This window comes from Ambystoma mexicanum, chromosome 6q (genome assembly GCF_040938575.1).
Source record: "Ambystoma mexicanum isolate Mex_15411 chromosome 6q, UKY_AmexF1_1, whole genome shotgun sequence".
NCBI classification, from domain to species: domain Eukaryota; kingdom Metazoa; phylum Chordata; class Amphibia; order Caudata; family Ambystomatidae; genus Ambystoma; species Ambystoma mexicanum.
In genome coordinates this window covers 1,288,405,095-1,288,420,676 of record NC_090937.1, presented here as the reverse complement: position 1 = coordinate 1,288,420,676, position 15,582 = coordinate 1,288,405,095, and the positions used below count along the sequence as shown (strand labels likewise).

Sequence of the window (15,582 nt, the reverse complement as noted above, 5' to 3'; positions counted from 1 at the left end):
CACGTCTCCCCTCACCCCGCACGTGCACACAGCTCTGCCACATCGGTTTAGTCTTCAGACATCTGGCCTGTTGTACTGCCACAGTGGGGTTCCGCGCAGGCTGGCCAATTCAGGAGTGATTCCAGCCCCCTAACAACTCTCCAAACTCGGCCTTTCGGCCTCTTGCAGCACATTCAGCGACTGCCCTTGGCTTCTCGCTTCATTAAACCTTCATTAGAAAAAAATCAAAATTAAATCATTGCAAACCTTAAATGTGTGTTAGCTCATGTGCACACATTTAAGCTGAGAGGCCACAACAGCGCTGCAGTCTGTGGCATGAAAGGCCGGCAGTTCCACATTTTAGTCCACAAAATAGCACGTATGTCTATCACATTGTGCGGGAACACATCACTCGTGGTTAATTAATTCCAGAGTGAAAATAAGACCTGCATCGCCTAGACACAATTGACCTCCAATTGAAATGGTCAGTCTAGAATTGGCATATTGCCATTGCAAGGGATAAACTGAGCATGCCATTCATGTTAGGCCATTCCCCAGCAGCTCTCATTTCATATTAGAGGGACGGCAGCATTTCAGTGAGGAGGAGTGGGGGGGTTGGACGGGTGGTCGGTCAACAGATAGGTCCCTTCTTCATTGACTTTGTCATTATTTTGTAAATTCAAAGTTTCCTATTCCACAGTGATGTAAAAGCCTGGCCCCTGCTTCTCTGGTATGAGACACTCCTTCCTAGGCTGCGCGTCTCCCTTGACCCAACTACCTGTGCACTCTATCACCTCCACATGTGCCATTGAATGGATGCATGCTACTGATGGCAGCGGGCAGAGTCCTGCTTCAATGGGGGACATTGCGACCACCCACCCCATCCCATGGAGTCGCCCTTGCAGCATTTTCGCCCAAGAAAATCCCAAATTTGTTGGATTTGCAATATTTGGCCTGCAAGGATTTACACTTAACGTCTTGTGCATGTGTGATTTTTGTCTGATCACTGGTATTTCTTAGAACTACAAAAGCCCTCTGAATGTCACATATACACAATTAAGTGTCAGAAGAGACCATTGTTTCTTTTTTCTTTTTTTATTATTTATTTTAATGTATTCAGAAATAAATGCATATTAAAGGCAAATCTTAACAAACAAATATAAACAAATAATAATATACAAATAATTAACAAATAATATAAAACAAAATATTAAACTTAGTAAAACAAAACTATGTACATTAATAGTAAATACACTCTAAAAAGACCCTCCCCTCCACCAGCCCCTGCACAACCCTCCCGCGCCCTCAGGTCCATAGTCAAAACAAACAGAGTCTGGTACAAAATCATGAACTTCCCACAAATCTTGTCAAAAAGAGAGAATTTCCTTTCTCTCCTATATATAGTTTTCTCCCTCTCCGCCAGCTTATGCATTTCTTCAATCCAGACATCAATTTTCGGTGAAACAGCAGATTTCCAACCATTTAGAATGCCATTTAAACCATTTTAAAAATCTATGAAGTGCAAAATCCAATTTCAAGTACATGGCAAGAAGCGCACGATCTCTCAAAAGTAAAATACCAAGTTTACTAGTTCTGTAATTTTCTGCCATTTTCCCGCTGTTAACAACATGTCTAATCTAGAGTAAATCGCATGCGCCTCCAAATAAAAACTATATTCCCTATCGGAGGGATGCTCCAGCCTCCTGTTGTCCTTCAGATTATGTTCCTTAAGCAAATCTAGTAACGCTAGATAGTGGTTATCATTTTTTCTATGCAGTCTGCACTTTTATCCAATTCGGGATCCAAGACCACATTAAAATCACCTCCCAGAATAATGTCAGGAGAACCCAAATGTTGAATTATTTTTGCCACTTGTCTGAAGAAAGTTGCATCATCGACTAACGGAGCATATATGTTACAAAGAATCACATTAGGTCCCTGAATGTTAATCAACAATACAATTATCCACCCCTCTCGATCTGAGACTTCTTTCAAAACTTTTATCGGAGCGTATTTGCGTATTAGAATCACCACTCCTCTAGATTTGGAATTGTATGAGGAACCATAAGCCTTCCTGATCCGTTCTTTCACCGAAGTTGTGATTTCTCCCTGCAGAAGATGTGTCTTTGAATAAAACAGATATCACTTTTAATTTCATTGAAATAACTGAAGATCGTTTTCCTTTTAACTAGATTATTCTGTCCCTTCACATTCCAGGTGGTAATACACAATTCATTATCAGTCTTATTCATCTTATTCATCCCACTTACGTCGAATAATTCACATTCATGAGAAGGTACTATACTCAATAAAAATGACAGAATCCAACCCTCAAAAGCTAGACACCAGCAACAACTTTAATGTATAATACAAACAATACATTTCAAAAGTTCTTATACTCTACGCACCTCTCTTAAATTCACCTGAACTCAAACACAATGTAATAGAAACAAAAACATCAGCAGCACCCCCACTCACCCCCTACTGGTAAAAAAGTATACTCATACATCACTATCACGAAATATATAAAAATTATTTAAAACAAAACAGCAACAATGTGTTATGACTGCACGTAAGTCAAAGCAGGCCTTCTGTGAATCATGGGTCGAATCTTGAACCAATCGGAACCAATCCTAGGTGGACCATCCATATAATTTATGAATAAGTCCAATACCCCACAAAGAGGGAATCAGATCCCAAAAGAACCAGATTAGGGCTGGCAGTCTAATTAGTCCATCCATCCACAAAAAAGCCATAAACAATTGATCTTCATGTCCACCTTATACATTTTCCCCGTATTCCAATCATATATTAAAAGACTACTAAACCCCTTTCACTTAAATTCCAACAAACAGTTCAAACTAAGCCCCTCAGCCATACGACTAGCACACCCTACACACCAACCTGATTTGTTGAACCCTTCAAAGTGCGAAAATATAATTCCAGTGGCACACAAGTATCCAAAGCCACTAATCAACTTACGCCCACCGTTCCACACATACCAGGAACGAAATCAGATCATGCCAGGATCTCTGACACCTCTAATAAATAATGATATACAACCATTAGAATCCTACATAAATGTATACGACAATCAACCTCATCCTGTTCAAGCTCCATCTTCGCATCCCACAACATACCAGATATACCTGTGTGAAAGGCCAGACGTGAAAAGGAAATAAGGTGTTAGTAGATGAAAATGCGATAAATATAAATTCTAGACTGATAAGCATATAATACTGCTGGAATTATTGAAACAAACTAAGAAAGTCAGCATGAATATATTCTGGGTCAGTGTTTACATAAGACCAAACACTGTTCCCAATAGGAAAGGGAAAAGTTAACTTTTCTATGTAATTTTCATACCCCGTGTCTGCCCAATCCTCTACCTTATACTAAATTTAACCAAGTAACTCAAGAGTCCACAGGAATCTGAAATAGACAAATGTGAGCCGTCTAAAGTAGAGCTTATTTACCCGTCTATTAAGCAGCTGAACTGTTTTTAAATCATATTACCCATTACTATACTGCATGACTGTAGGCATATTGAAAAATCTCATTCATAGTTCGAACCGGAAACCTACTGTCTCAACCACCCCCCTCAGTCGGACCATTCCCCATATATATCATTCGCATTCCACTCTGAAAGAAGATTAGAAAATCAGAAGACATGAGTCCCATAGAATATAAAGTAAACACAATTCGATTCTACTAGCCGACATGTTATTGCATAGGGGCGAGTATGATCGGAGATGACGAATATTAATCTCATTTCAGAAATCAATTTGTACCCATCCTACCCTACAGCAATCAATAGCTGTATTATCCCAAAAGAAACCGGCATATCAGATCAATTCACATAACCTGTTTAAAATTAAATGAATACTTCTGAAAAATTGATCAAACAAAGGAAAGCATTACACAACATTCCTAGAATATGCATAAACCTTTAAACACCAAGAACAGGGACAGGGCCAGGTTATAGTCTGAATAAATGTATTTATCCCATCAGGTAGATCCAGGTCTATGTATCTGCACAACCCCGCACCTACACCCCCCCGGGATCTGGAATGCTAACATTTTCAAACATACATATTATAGAAATAATCCCAAACACAAAAAATAACCCAAGTGCAGGAAAGTGCAAAGGTAGCCAAATCTGAAGATTGAGCCAAAGTCATCCCCACCTGCCCCTCAGTATGGATGAACATTGTTTGAAACCAACATTACAAATCAGATCATCTTTCCCATTAAAAAATCATTTGCAAAACTGAAATACAAAAATAAACGGCGCATTCAGCGCTTCATATTTTCCTTCATCAATGCATACAAAGAGACGGCACATTTCCTAGAATAAAGCACAAATCTCAATGCACTAATCTACAACATTAGGATCTGATAAAGATGTAGGTAGGTAAATTTACACCTGAGCCGATGTCAAAATAGCTTATTTAAATGTATCATTTTCAAATAGTCTGGCACTGACAACTTTTGTAGCACGAGGGATCAGACAACAAGTAATCTGCAGGAGTGTTGCATGAATTAGGCCGAAGTCATAAGTGAACGTTCTGAATCAGGACTATTTAATTAGTTGAATCACTCAAGAGGCCGTCACCACAGAGATGTAACGTGGTTTCCAAAGATGAAAGGAGTTCAGTGGTTTCACTTGGTGACAAAGCAATATTGTAGTGCAAAAGGCATTTCCTCTTTAAGACACATTTCATCTATTTTCCATATATAAATGCTCTCAGGCGCTAGTCCAACCAATAGTGTAAATGAAAACAGGTCAGGAATTCCATATAACTGACACAACAATGAGATACTTGCAGGGAAAGAGGTCTGACATATATCCAGTGAACATGTAACCACTCGCGGTTACAAGGCACGAACAATGTCTCCAGACCTTTGACCTGAAAAAAAGCATCATACCCGCCATAGGCACAGCAACATCTTTCTTCAAGTTACCTTCGTATTAGTGACATTCCAATCACTGTGGTTGTGTGATATGATCAGCAGACCCAATCGTAGGTCATTACGATCTTTCTTAGAACACCCAGACAAGGTACATTTACTATTTACCTCTGCAAATCAATGTGATCCACGTATTGGATGGTTAAAAGATCACCACACGTCGGGAAACTGAGTTTGCTGACAAAGATCATTCATCTTAACGTACCGTTCATGTGCGCCAGCTGACCCTGTAAACAACCAGCGCTGTATACCAAAACCGCTCATCTGAGCGTATCAAAGATAGATCTGCATCCATGAAGAGTCATACGCACAGCATATGACATCTGTGTGCAAGTTTTAGGCGTGACTCGCTCTTCAGAGTACGTTCCTGTGTCAGCTGATGCGTGCATGATACCCCGCACTCATTAGGGTCCGCTTTTCAAACTTCATTTCACTCGTGGCAAATTCGAAAGAAAACACAGAAACACAATAAACCTTTAACCATCGAAAAAATGCAGCACCATTTCGTCAAATCCAATGAAGCATATTTCAGTCCAAATTTAAACAAAGTAAAAAGAACATAATATCCTAATAAAAATAATAGTACAAAAATAACAAATACCAGTGAAGAGGAGGGAGATCTAATCCAATTAAGGCCCCGTAGTGGAGATACTTTTCAGGGACTCCAACCAATTCAAAGCTTCTTTGAGGTCAGATGTGGTTTTCTCACCATCATGTAGAAATCGAGTCAGTATGTTAGTCTTATTCTGATACACGTTAATGCCCATAAGCTTGGCCATATCCTTAGCACTCTTTAAAGATATTCCTATCAACAGGGTCTCTTTGGTGTTATCTGGATATATGAAGATTGAACTCCCTTTATAACTGGCACTCCCTTTATTCCTAGCAGCCTTCAATATATTTTCCTTTGTTCGGATGTTAATGAAGATAATCAAAATCTGTCTGGCTCTTGGACCCACGTTTCTCCCACCCTGCACACTTGGTAAATGACATCCATAGTAATAGAGTCATAGTTAAAGCAATCCTTTAAGATTTCAATCACTAACGAGATTAAATTGTCGTTGGTTTTCTCTGCCATTTCTTCTATCCCCAACAATCTTAAATTTTTACCTCTCGTTTTTAAATCCATCTCCAGATTCTTCTCCTTTTCTCCTATAACTCTTCCTTCAAGTTGTTATATGCCCTGAAGTTGCCGGCTATATCAGTGCCCATGGTTCTAGAGCCCTTTTCCAAAATGGAAACTCGGCTGTCCAGCTGAGAGACTTTCATATTGAGATCTGCCATGGATGATTTAACTTCCCCAACATCCTGGGCCTCTTTCAGAAAGAGGGTATAAATGTTCTAAGGGTGGTAGTCTCATTCATCTCTGAGGCTTGTTTAGATTTCTTTGGGATTGGATTCCATCAATGTCAATCTTTTTCTTTGAGTTCATTATCATCTATTATATGATTTGAGGGAGAGGGCCAAGAGCTGCAGGATTAAGCTGCTGCCTCTGCTGCCAGCATTCGAAATCGAGAGACCATTGTTTCTGTCCATCATCATTATGTACTAGCACTAGAAATGTGGGCCTCAATCCTGGTGCAGTATTCTGAAGGGCGATGGTTGCTGAATTTTGTTTATATTCTTGAAAGTATGCTGCTTTCTGGTACTTGAACATGGGCACACCTTATCTAGAATGCTCATTGTTTCGTGTCCTGGAAATGCCCCATCCATGTAATTGTGTCTTTAAAAGCAAAAAAGTGTCTAGTCCCTTTGCGTTCTTTGAAATCAGCAGCCAGGTAAATGACTACCCCATACGTTTTGGAAATGTTTGCACTTTGAAAACTGCAGAGAGCAACTGCTACCAGGTATGAAAGTAAAAGAACATGTTATTGTTACTAGTGTTTTCGTAAGGTGTCCCACATCGTCTCTGCCCTTATCCTTCACGTACTACTTTTATTTCTGGGTCTTGGAAGGCATGTATTTCTGCTTTTCTATGAATGTCTGCTTTTCATTACAAGGTAACGTTACATGAACTTATTTTTTAGGACTTTTGAGTGATACTTTGTCACATTAGGGCCGCTTTAAAACGCTATTAGACTCTCCACATGGGAGCTGTCTCACTTGGATTATGTTAATTTTCCCCGAAGTCGTTCTGGTTTCAAAATGTTTTGTGGTGTGCAACGCTGGTGTTAACCTGGCAGGTGGACAATACATTAGTTATTTTAAAGTAAAAAATAACTTTCCTCAACCTCCGTGCACACTCTTGCTTTACAATTAGAAGTTGCCAATTTTCTTTTCATTCAATTTCGAATCAATGTTTTGTTGTAATTCCACGTATCTATTAAACGTTTTATGGAGTCACCTGTTCACCATTACAACATTACATATTAACTGAATCTACACCATGTACTGGTTCCAAAACCTGTATCCGGCATCTCTAGGTAGGAAAAACATATAAAAAAGCATTCAAAGAATAATATAAATGGTCAAAATCACATTATAAATCACCCAATTGTACTCACTCCTTGAGAAACCACGACGGACTAACATTTCATCAGCATCCCAGCTTTCTTGTTCACTTGTGGGGGGGGGGTGTTGCTCAAGTTTAATCATAAACTCAAAGAAGATACTTTTTATGGCATTGTCCTACTCAATGTTAGGAAGGACAGTGGCTCAGTGGAATAATGCATCCACTCCATAGATCTGTTTGACCTTGTGGTCACAGATTAGAATCAGCTAAAACAAGTACCTAAATTGTTAGCATCTGTCATCAGTATGAAGTGTTATATCCTTTAAAATAACAGGATGTCTTGGTTGTGCCTGAATGTGTAAAAGCCCATTAAACTAATCTAACGTCATGGAGGGTGCTTACCACAGGGCAGTGGTTCACTGGATGTTGCACCACATTGATTGAGCGTTGTCTACATCGCCCCATTCCTGCTCCTGTGAAGAAGCAGCGGAAGGATCTTGAAGACGTGCTGTGCCACCTTATTGTGCTAGCTTTCTCTTCATCCCTACTGTGCTTGAAATCAAAAGTAAACAAAGTATAAGTAACTCACCTTAGCAAGCTCTTTCCTTTCAATCGCAAACCTTCTGCTGCTGTTCAGTTTCTAACAAGAGCACCCCCTTTTGAAGGATTAGTGCAATTTATCCTCTTATTGATTGAAACAGAAACATATAACTCAAGTGTATCTATTCCCGAGTACAAAGAGCTTCTGACTTCCACCAAATTAGCGCTGGTGTGCCACTTGTAATCATTAGGAGCCTATCAATGAAGAGAACTGAAGTTACTGCAGCACACCCACAATTGTAGGATTGCTTTTTCCTAACAGATATACAGCCAACATGTTAGCATGTTATTTCAATACTAGCTCTGATAGGCCATCATGACTGGCAGATTGTCTATAATTCTATAGTGCTCATAGCTCAAAAAGGTCTCTAGGTGCTAAGGTCGTCACAAGTGCTGCTTAAAAAGTTGTCTATCTAGTCTTCTGCTAACATCTAACAAAAAGTTTTGCATCACATCTCAGAATCATGTAATTGTTCTAAATGTATATTTTTAGGATCATAGTTGTGCTACTAGATGGGATAGGTAGTTTACTGAGCAGGAGATTTGGTTGAATCCAAATCCATTAAATTTGTTTTACGAGTTTAGCCGCAAATATATGTGGGAGGTGGGTAAGGGTAATAATTAAGGTGGAGGAGGAAAGGGGGGTAGTGTGGGTGTCTTCCCCCACATGTATGTGTGGTCAAATGGCTTAAAAGAAGAAAACATTTCAATGGATTTGGATTCGACCAATTTCCTCGACCATATCACATGGAACTCTACTAGACAATGTATCATTGCCTACAGACATGACAAGCTGAAACATAGACATTCATGAAAACGTTCACAAATTCTGTTTAATCACTTTTAGAAACCTAAGTAATAACAAGATCACAGATATTGAAGAAGGAGCTTTTGAAGGATCAAACGGTGTCAACGAATTGCTCTTGACCAGTAACCGCTTGGAAAATGTCCACCACAAGATGTTCAAGGGACTCGAGGGGCTGAAAACCTTGTAAGTTTATCCTCAACTTTTCACTTTTAAGGAGCTCATAATATTTCATTAAGTCTTAACTCACTGTTTCTGTTGCATTCATGTGGATTTGTGCATTATGAAAATGTATTACTGCATTTGTATCATTTCTATATTGGAGTTTGCAGCTTTGTTGAAGTTGGAGAAGTTGAAAGCCTGTCTCTGCCACAAAAGCATCAGTTGAAGGCCCCTCACAGACTGAGGCTAGAGGCTAGAGAACAGTCATGCCTTACATTGCTATTACAGCAACAACATAAGGGGTGTGATGTATCGTGTCAACACTCCTCAATTGTGTGGATAAATCCTAAAGTGAATTTGTTTACAAATCGATTATAAAATTACTAAGTAAAAAACAGTATATAAAGAATATTAAACATGTATTGTTGTTGTGTTAAAGCTTATTAAGACCAGGTGCCTGTTGTCTGAATACCGTGCAGAAGGAAACACTTGAATTTAATTGTTTAATTTCCTAGAAAATTAAGCTGAGTTTTACCACAATCACAGTAGAAAAAGTGTTAAAAATCACCTGTATTTGCTTCATTTATTTCTTGCTAACCAATATAACTTGTGCTTCGTGGCAGGGGAAGTTGGATGCAAAGACCGTAATTGAGAAATAACGATCCAACATATTTTTCCAAAATTGAGTCCATGCTCGGCCCCAGAATGTGGGGGCTTGGGTCCCACATTCTGGTGCTGGCTAGAGGGTTAATGGCCTGCTACCCAAACTAAGGTAGACACATGCGAAGTGAGAACCTCTTAGGGCTTGGAACTGTTACTACCCAAGCTTAACTCAGAACCCAGGGTTTAGCACAACTAGCACCCAGTGTGTTTCACTGTGTGCTAAACGTGTTATTTTGGGGAAAACATGATGTTGCCTTTGATGGATTGGCACACAGTGGCGTGCCTTGCATCAAAGGGAAGACCAACCCTACGCAAAGTGGCCACCATGGTGACACAAGAAGGGCCTTGGCTGGAGCCCTTTCCCTATTACCATGGTGGACATGATCTGGGAGTAGAAGAATGAGTTCAGGTCCAGCAGCAACTAAATTGGAAGGTGGGGGCAAGCGAGGGGATGTGTGCACGTGGGCAGTTACAGAGGGTAGCAAGAAGGCTACTGCAAGAGGGAGCATCAATCTGTATTCTGGAACTTTGACTTATAGAAGGGGATGCAGCATGCATTCCATGATTTTAATTGGCCGGCAACCCCATGCCATATGCTAATTCTTGTTAACATCGTTACCAGCTCACATTAAAAAATACTGCAATTGCTGTTTCATGTGTCAGGAGTGATATTGTAATAATGCATATTCCATATATTTTTGGTTGTTCCAACATGCAATAGAAAACAGAAACCATCGTTATATTGAACCAATACCTGAAACATTTGATTCTTTGAATGGCTAAGAATGCTTACCTGTGTGTCTATCAATGGATGTCCCTGTTGTGTGGGTAGCTGGCTCTGTGTCTACCTACCAGTGTGTCTGATTCTTTGCCTGTCCGTTACGTGTGCATGTATGCCTTTCTCTCAATCCAGCTTCATGAGGAAGGATCACATGGTGTCTTGATAGTTAGCAACCACAAATTAGTTATTCTTTTCAAGGTACCAACTCTACAAGATCATGTTCTTGGTTGGTTTTTCCTAAAAAAAAAGTATTATTGCTTCACCCACAGTAAAATTGTACATTGCCTCATTATTGAAACCACAGTTTCTGTACCGATTGTTGACTGGTGTACTTTTACTTTGACTGATTTGTTGTGGGATGGGCTCTTTCGTACGTCGCTGAATGTTAATAAATGTGATCATTCCTTGCCTTTAAATGTTTAATGCACAACGAGTTTTAAATGTGGACTGCGTAAATGGCCGTGGAGCAGAGTGGATAGTAAGGGAGACTTTAATCACTAAATGCAGCCTTTGCAGTGGCTATGAAAAAAGAGCAATTACAGGGTTTACACAGGGCAATAACTCTGTCACTAAGGCTAGTACAGCGGCCCTGAGAGGGGAGTAAAAAGGGCTAATTTACTGTTCAGTTTTTATTTTTTGGAACTTTCAGATAATTGTTTCTTAAATATTCTACATATACTACTTGTGCTTCAGTTATGTACCCTGCTTTACAGTGTTAGCATAAGTTGGGGCTTGCAGCTGCATACTCAGCTTGCAATGTCCTATATATATATTTAACCACCCAAGTGCTGTCCCTATATGGGCCACTTTTCATAATTTACGTGAGTGACATTTGTATACACCACACTTTCAATGGGCCAAATAAAGGATCACATTGACAACTTTTACCAGCAATGCAGCTCTGCTACAAGCTGTTAGGAAAGATTCCCCTTTACCGCACCTTTCCTTCCATTTCTATGGACCCCCACACATCTATTGCTTTTATTTTTATATCCAGCCTGTTCTTTTTACAGTGCAGTGAAGCCTTAAGCTTTTCTACACTGGCTTTTGCTCATCTGTTATGGGGAAACTCACATGTCCCTCAGGCTGTCAGTACTGGGAAACATTTTTTCCCTTAGTCTAGTTACTTTGTTGCTACTTTTGGTAACTCTTTTACCACTTGTGGTAGTATTTATCATTGCAGAAATGCAACTTAGAATGCAGTAAAATGGGTACACTTTTTGTTTTGCCCTGAAATAACACTCAGGTGATTTTTGGTTACTCTAGGCTAAATTGACAAGCCAATGGCAGTAGTGACTTTTTACCACTTTTTGGTGCATTTCATTTTAGACTTACCGTGTTTGGCTACTAACTGTGGCTAGTGGTCAGACATGGCCATGCCAGGAAACGTTTTGCTTGTCCTTTGGCCATCTTGTATTTTAGCCTTCTTCCTGGCCTGTAAGGCCAGGACAATCCTTAAATGGACTTTGAGTGCCCGCTACTGTAGGGCTATGTGCTACCAGGAAGTGGGCTGGGACTGTCTGGTCCCAATCCATAAACTGGTGCCAGTGTGTCTGAGTGGTATGCATGAGCTTTGCCACCAGTTCCCCTGATTGGACCACTGCTGCGGTGTGTGTGCGTGGTGCAGATATGTCATTGGCTAGTGGGAGATGCTGCTCTAACCTGGCTTGTAGGATAAGAAGAGGACCCCTGTACCCACTGTAGAGAGATCCTGGTAGAAACTGAATGAGTCAAGACTCCTGTCCACCTACAAGACTTGCAATGAGACTGTGGACCCATTGGAAGAAGGCTTAGTGACAAACTTCTGCTGCTGCCCTGGAAGAGTCCTGTCCAGTGGAAGATCTCCAGCAGTTCTGTGAAGTAGCTGCGACCTTTGGATTGGAGGGAACATCCATTATCAACGTCAGCTCGGAGTCATATGGAGAGCCTTCGGATATGCCTCCCGACCGCCCTGTGGCTGACCAGCTCTGAGTTTGCGCTACCGTGCGTCAGATGTCGCTGTTTTGAGTTCAGACCTGGAAATTGGGGGATCTTTGGCTTGTGCAACAAGACTTACCTCTCCAAAATGTCATAGTCCTAGCATCAAGGGGACCCGAGATAGGAAGGAAAGTCTGACCGCGGCAAGTTAATCCCTTTGCATTGCCGTGCATCGGTGGCCATCGTCCAAAAATGCTTACCTGCATTCATTCCTCTCCTGAGAGGGGCTATGCATCGAGATCTGCTGCATTCTTCAACTTGGATAACTTCTACAAGCATTGTTTATTTATTTATTTTATTTGTAATGCACGCTAGGCTCGAGGGCATCAAGGTGCAGACCCGATCGAAGAGATGCTTGAAACGGCAACCCCTGGGAATCAAGAGCTGAAGCCAACAGTGAGAAAATATACCTTGGACCCTTCAATTGACCTGCCAAGTACTTTGGAGCACCGAAGACAGGGGGTGAGAAAGGGGGTGAGTTGTAGCCATACTTACCTGAACCCTTTTACTCCCTTTTAAAAGTTTGGTAACTTTTAGAAACTATTCGATGACTTTGACTTTGCCATTGCTTGTTCATACAAGTACTCTGCACGTTTGTGACATGTTTGTTAGCTAGTTTAACTAGTCCCTCACACTTGGAATTGTTCACTGGGCCCCAGAGACCCTACCTTCATTTTTTCCAGCTTCACAAAACTGTATGGGACTTTACTGAACTTTTGGGCACAAACCCCCATACATTTTAGGGATGGACCTCTGAAGTTAGGAATGAATATCTGTGGACTAGTAGTGCTAATACTAATCTGTACCTTCCTTTTCAGGTGTTTGATATGCATTTTGCCATACTGCAGCAATTTTGTATATGTTTTTAATTTTTAGTATTGAGTGATAATATTACATGTTAGTCATTTTTCACTGTTATTTGGCCATAAGTAAAGAAGTATTTTTATACCTGTTTGTCTAAGTGTGTTCCTTGACTATTTCACTGTGTGTGCTTTGTGTATCCCTTACAAGCTCACCGCCTCTTGAGACTTAGCCTAGGCCACTCACATTGCTACCTTGAACTTGGCTACAGCTCCCAGAGTTATTTCTGTCTCACTACTAGGTTGACCTTCTATACATCTATCCATCAGGCCAGAGTATAGAAAATCAGTCCTAACACAAGCCCACAAGCCATTGATGAATGGTTGGTTCAGTGCCTGACTACCAATAACAGATTGGCGATAAGTGTTTAAGCTTGGTGAATGCCTCCTCAACTGGGCAAATGCATTATCATCCGTGTAACCCCTCAATCAATTTGATCCCAGGATTTGATCCACCCCAACACTTCCATATTTAGTGCATTCAGTAAAGAGTACATTTTAGAGACTTTTGTATTTATTTTGTACTTATTATAATGTATACATTTATTTAATTGTTTTTTCTATTTCGTTTGTTGCCTATTTATTGTTTTTATTTCCTTCAGTTATTACCATATATAGATATCAATATATATTGGGTTTTTTTCTGGAATATAGTATAATTTAAAGCTATTCTGGGCTTCCACTGGGTTAAAAGAATACAGTAAATTCCCCCAAATGTCCGTTGCCAAGACAATCATGTTGTCAGCGGTAGATGCAGGACAGACAGGTGACGGCATCCAAGTGTCCTGAGGCAGTACCGCAGTGTAGGCTCACAGGCTGCATTTATTTTTGACCATTAGAAGAATGCACATCTCTGAATACATGGAGCATATCGCCATGCACAAAACACACATCTTGAGCTTGTGAAGGTGTTTGGGGTGAAGGTGTTTGATAAAGTATACCATACGGTAAACAGAAACGATCTGCATTTCACACTGAACCCTCAAATACCTCCCCACAGCACTGGATTCTACAAACGTGCTGCTGAGATGAGGCTTTCCTCCTCTAACTCCCCTTTACTATTCCTCCCATTCAGACTATACTTAAAGTGCGGAGTCCTGAGGTCTACCATATTTTGCACCTCCAGGGTTATCAAGGGCACTTGGTTGACAGCACTGCAATGCCTTTCCTGAGAACTTTGACATATGTGTCCTTTCAATAGCATAAGCACTAAGGTGGCCGTGGCTCTCTATAACATCAGTGAGCATGTGATTGAGCACCTGGCTTTTTTACCATTAATAGATTGGGGATCAGGGTGTGTCCTTGATGAACACCTCATCAACCATGCAACAACCTCAATCATTCTTGCGACCCCTCAATCAACCTCTTGCTGAATATTTCTCCTCTCAACAGCACAAGCTTCTTCAAATGTGCAGTTGAGCAGAAACTGACCTCCCCTTGCTCCCTTTCTCTCCCCCACTCTGGCTGACAAGACCTAAGCTGGAAGCACACCTTAAAACCTTGCTATCCCTGCTACTCACTATTTATGAAAATGTCAGCTGTATAAGTTATATGATACAAATTATATTTTAGGAAAAAGCATGAAGAGTTGGGAAGTTTGAAAATATTGGATAACTAGCTGTGGATTTTGGGTTTTAGTAAACATGACACATGAGTTTTTTGTATGAGCTCACTCTGGAACAGGCCACATAGAACTGCCCATGTGAGAAGCAGTCTTCCATTACATCAATCCCTGCTACCTTTAAAGTCTCCCCTTGAGATTTGTTGATGCCCATGGTGAAACAAACCTTTGAGGGGAACTTAAGTATTTTGAATTCAAACAGATATTCTGAAGGTATAAGAGGTATTGGTGGTATGAATACGGACTCCCCCTGGCCAGAACGGTTAGCACCGCAGCCTCAATCACATTTCTATGGAGAGCTTTCACTCACAATCTGGTGCCATTACAGAGTTTAGGTGGGTTGAGGTTCCACAATAATATCACAGGTGCTCCCACTTTGAGGAGAAGTTTGTGTTCAGGAATACCAGGAGGATTTAAAGTGCTCAAGAGCTTAATAGGATTGTGGACTGCGACATCACTTTGAACCACTTGTTTACAGATTTGTACCCCATTTGGACTCCTCACATAACCTTGGCACGCTCACATAACCATTCTGTAGATTTCTCCATTCGATTATTTATGTCGGGGTAAATTTTGGATGTGAAGACTGCTCAGGAATTGAGGACTGTGTCTAGGTCAGAATGGATAACAATTGTGCTCTCAAATACGGGATACTCTCCATTTCCAATTTTAAGAATAAGCAGTTGAGATTGTGAGATGTGGTCTTCAACA

At 40.5% G+C, this 15,582-nt stretch overlaps 1 protein-coding gene across 10 annotated transcripts in view; it reads left to right on the top strand.

The window, feature by feature from the left end:
- The window catches only part of SLIT2 (slit guidance ligand 2), a 715,126-nt gene that overhangs the window by 504,638 nt on the left and 194,906 nt on the right, over positions 1-15,582 (top strand). For all 10 annotated transcript variants that reach the window (XM_069631891.1, XM_069631899.1, XM_069631897.1 and 7 more), the window contains one exon: positions 8,850-8,993. In XM_069631891.1, the coding sequence (XP_069487992.1) occupies positions 8,850-8,993 (144 nt within the window). The remainder of the gene's footprint in view (positions 1-8,849; positions 8,994-15,582) is intronic.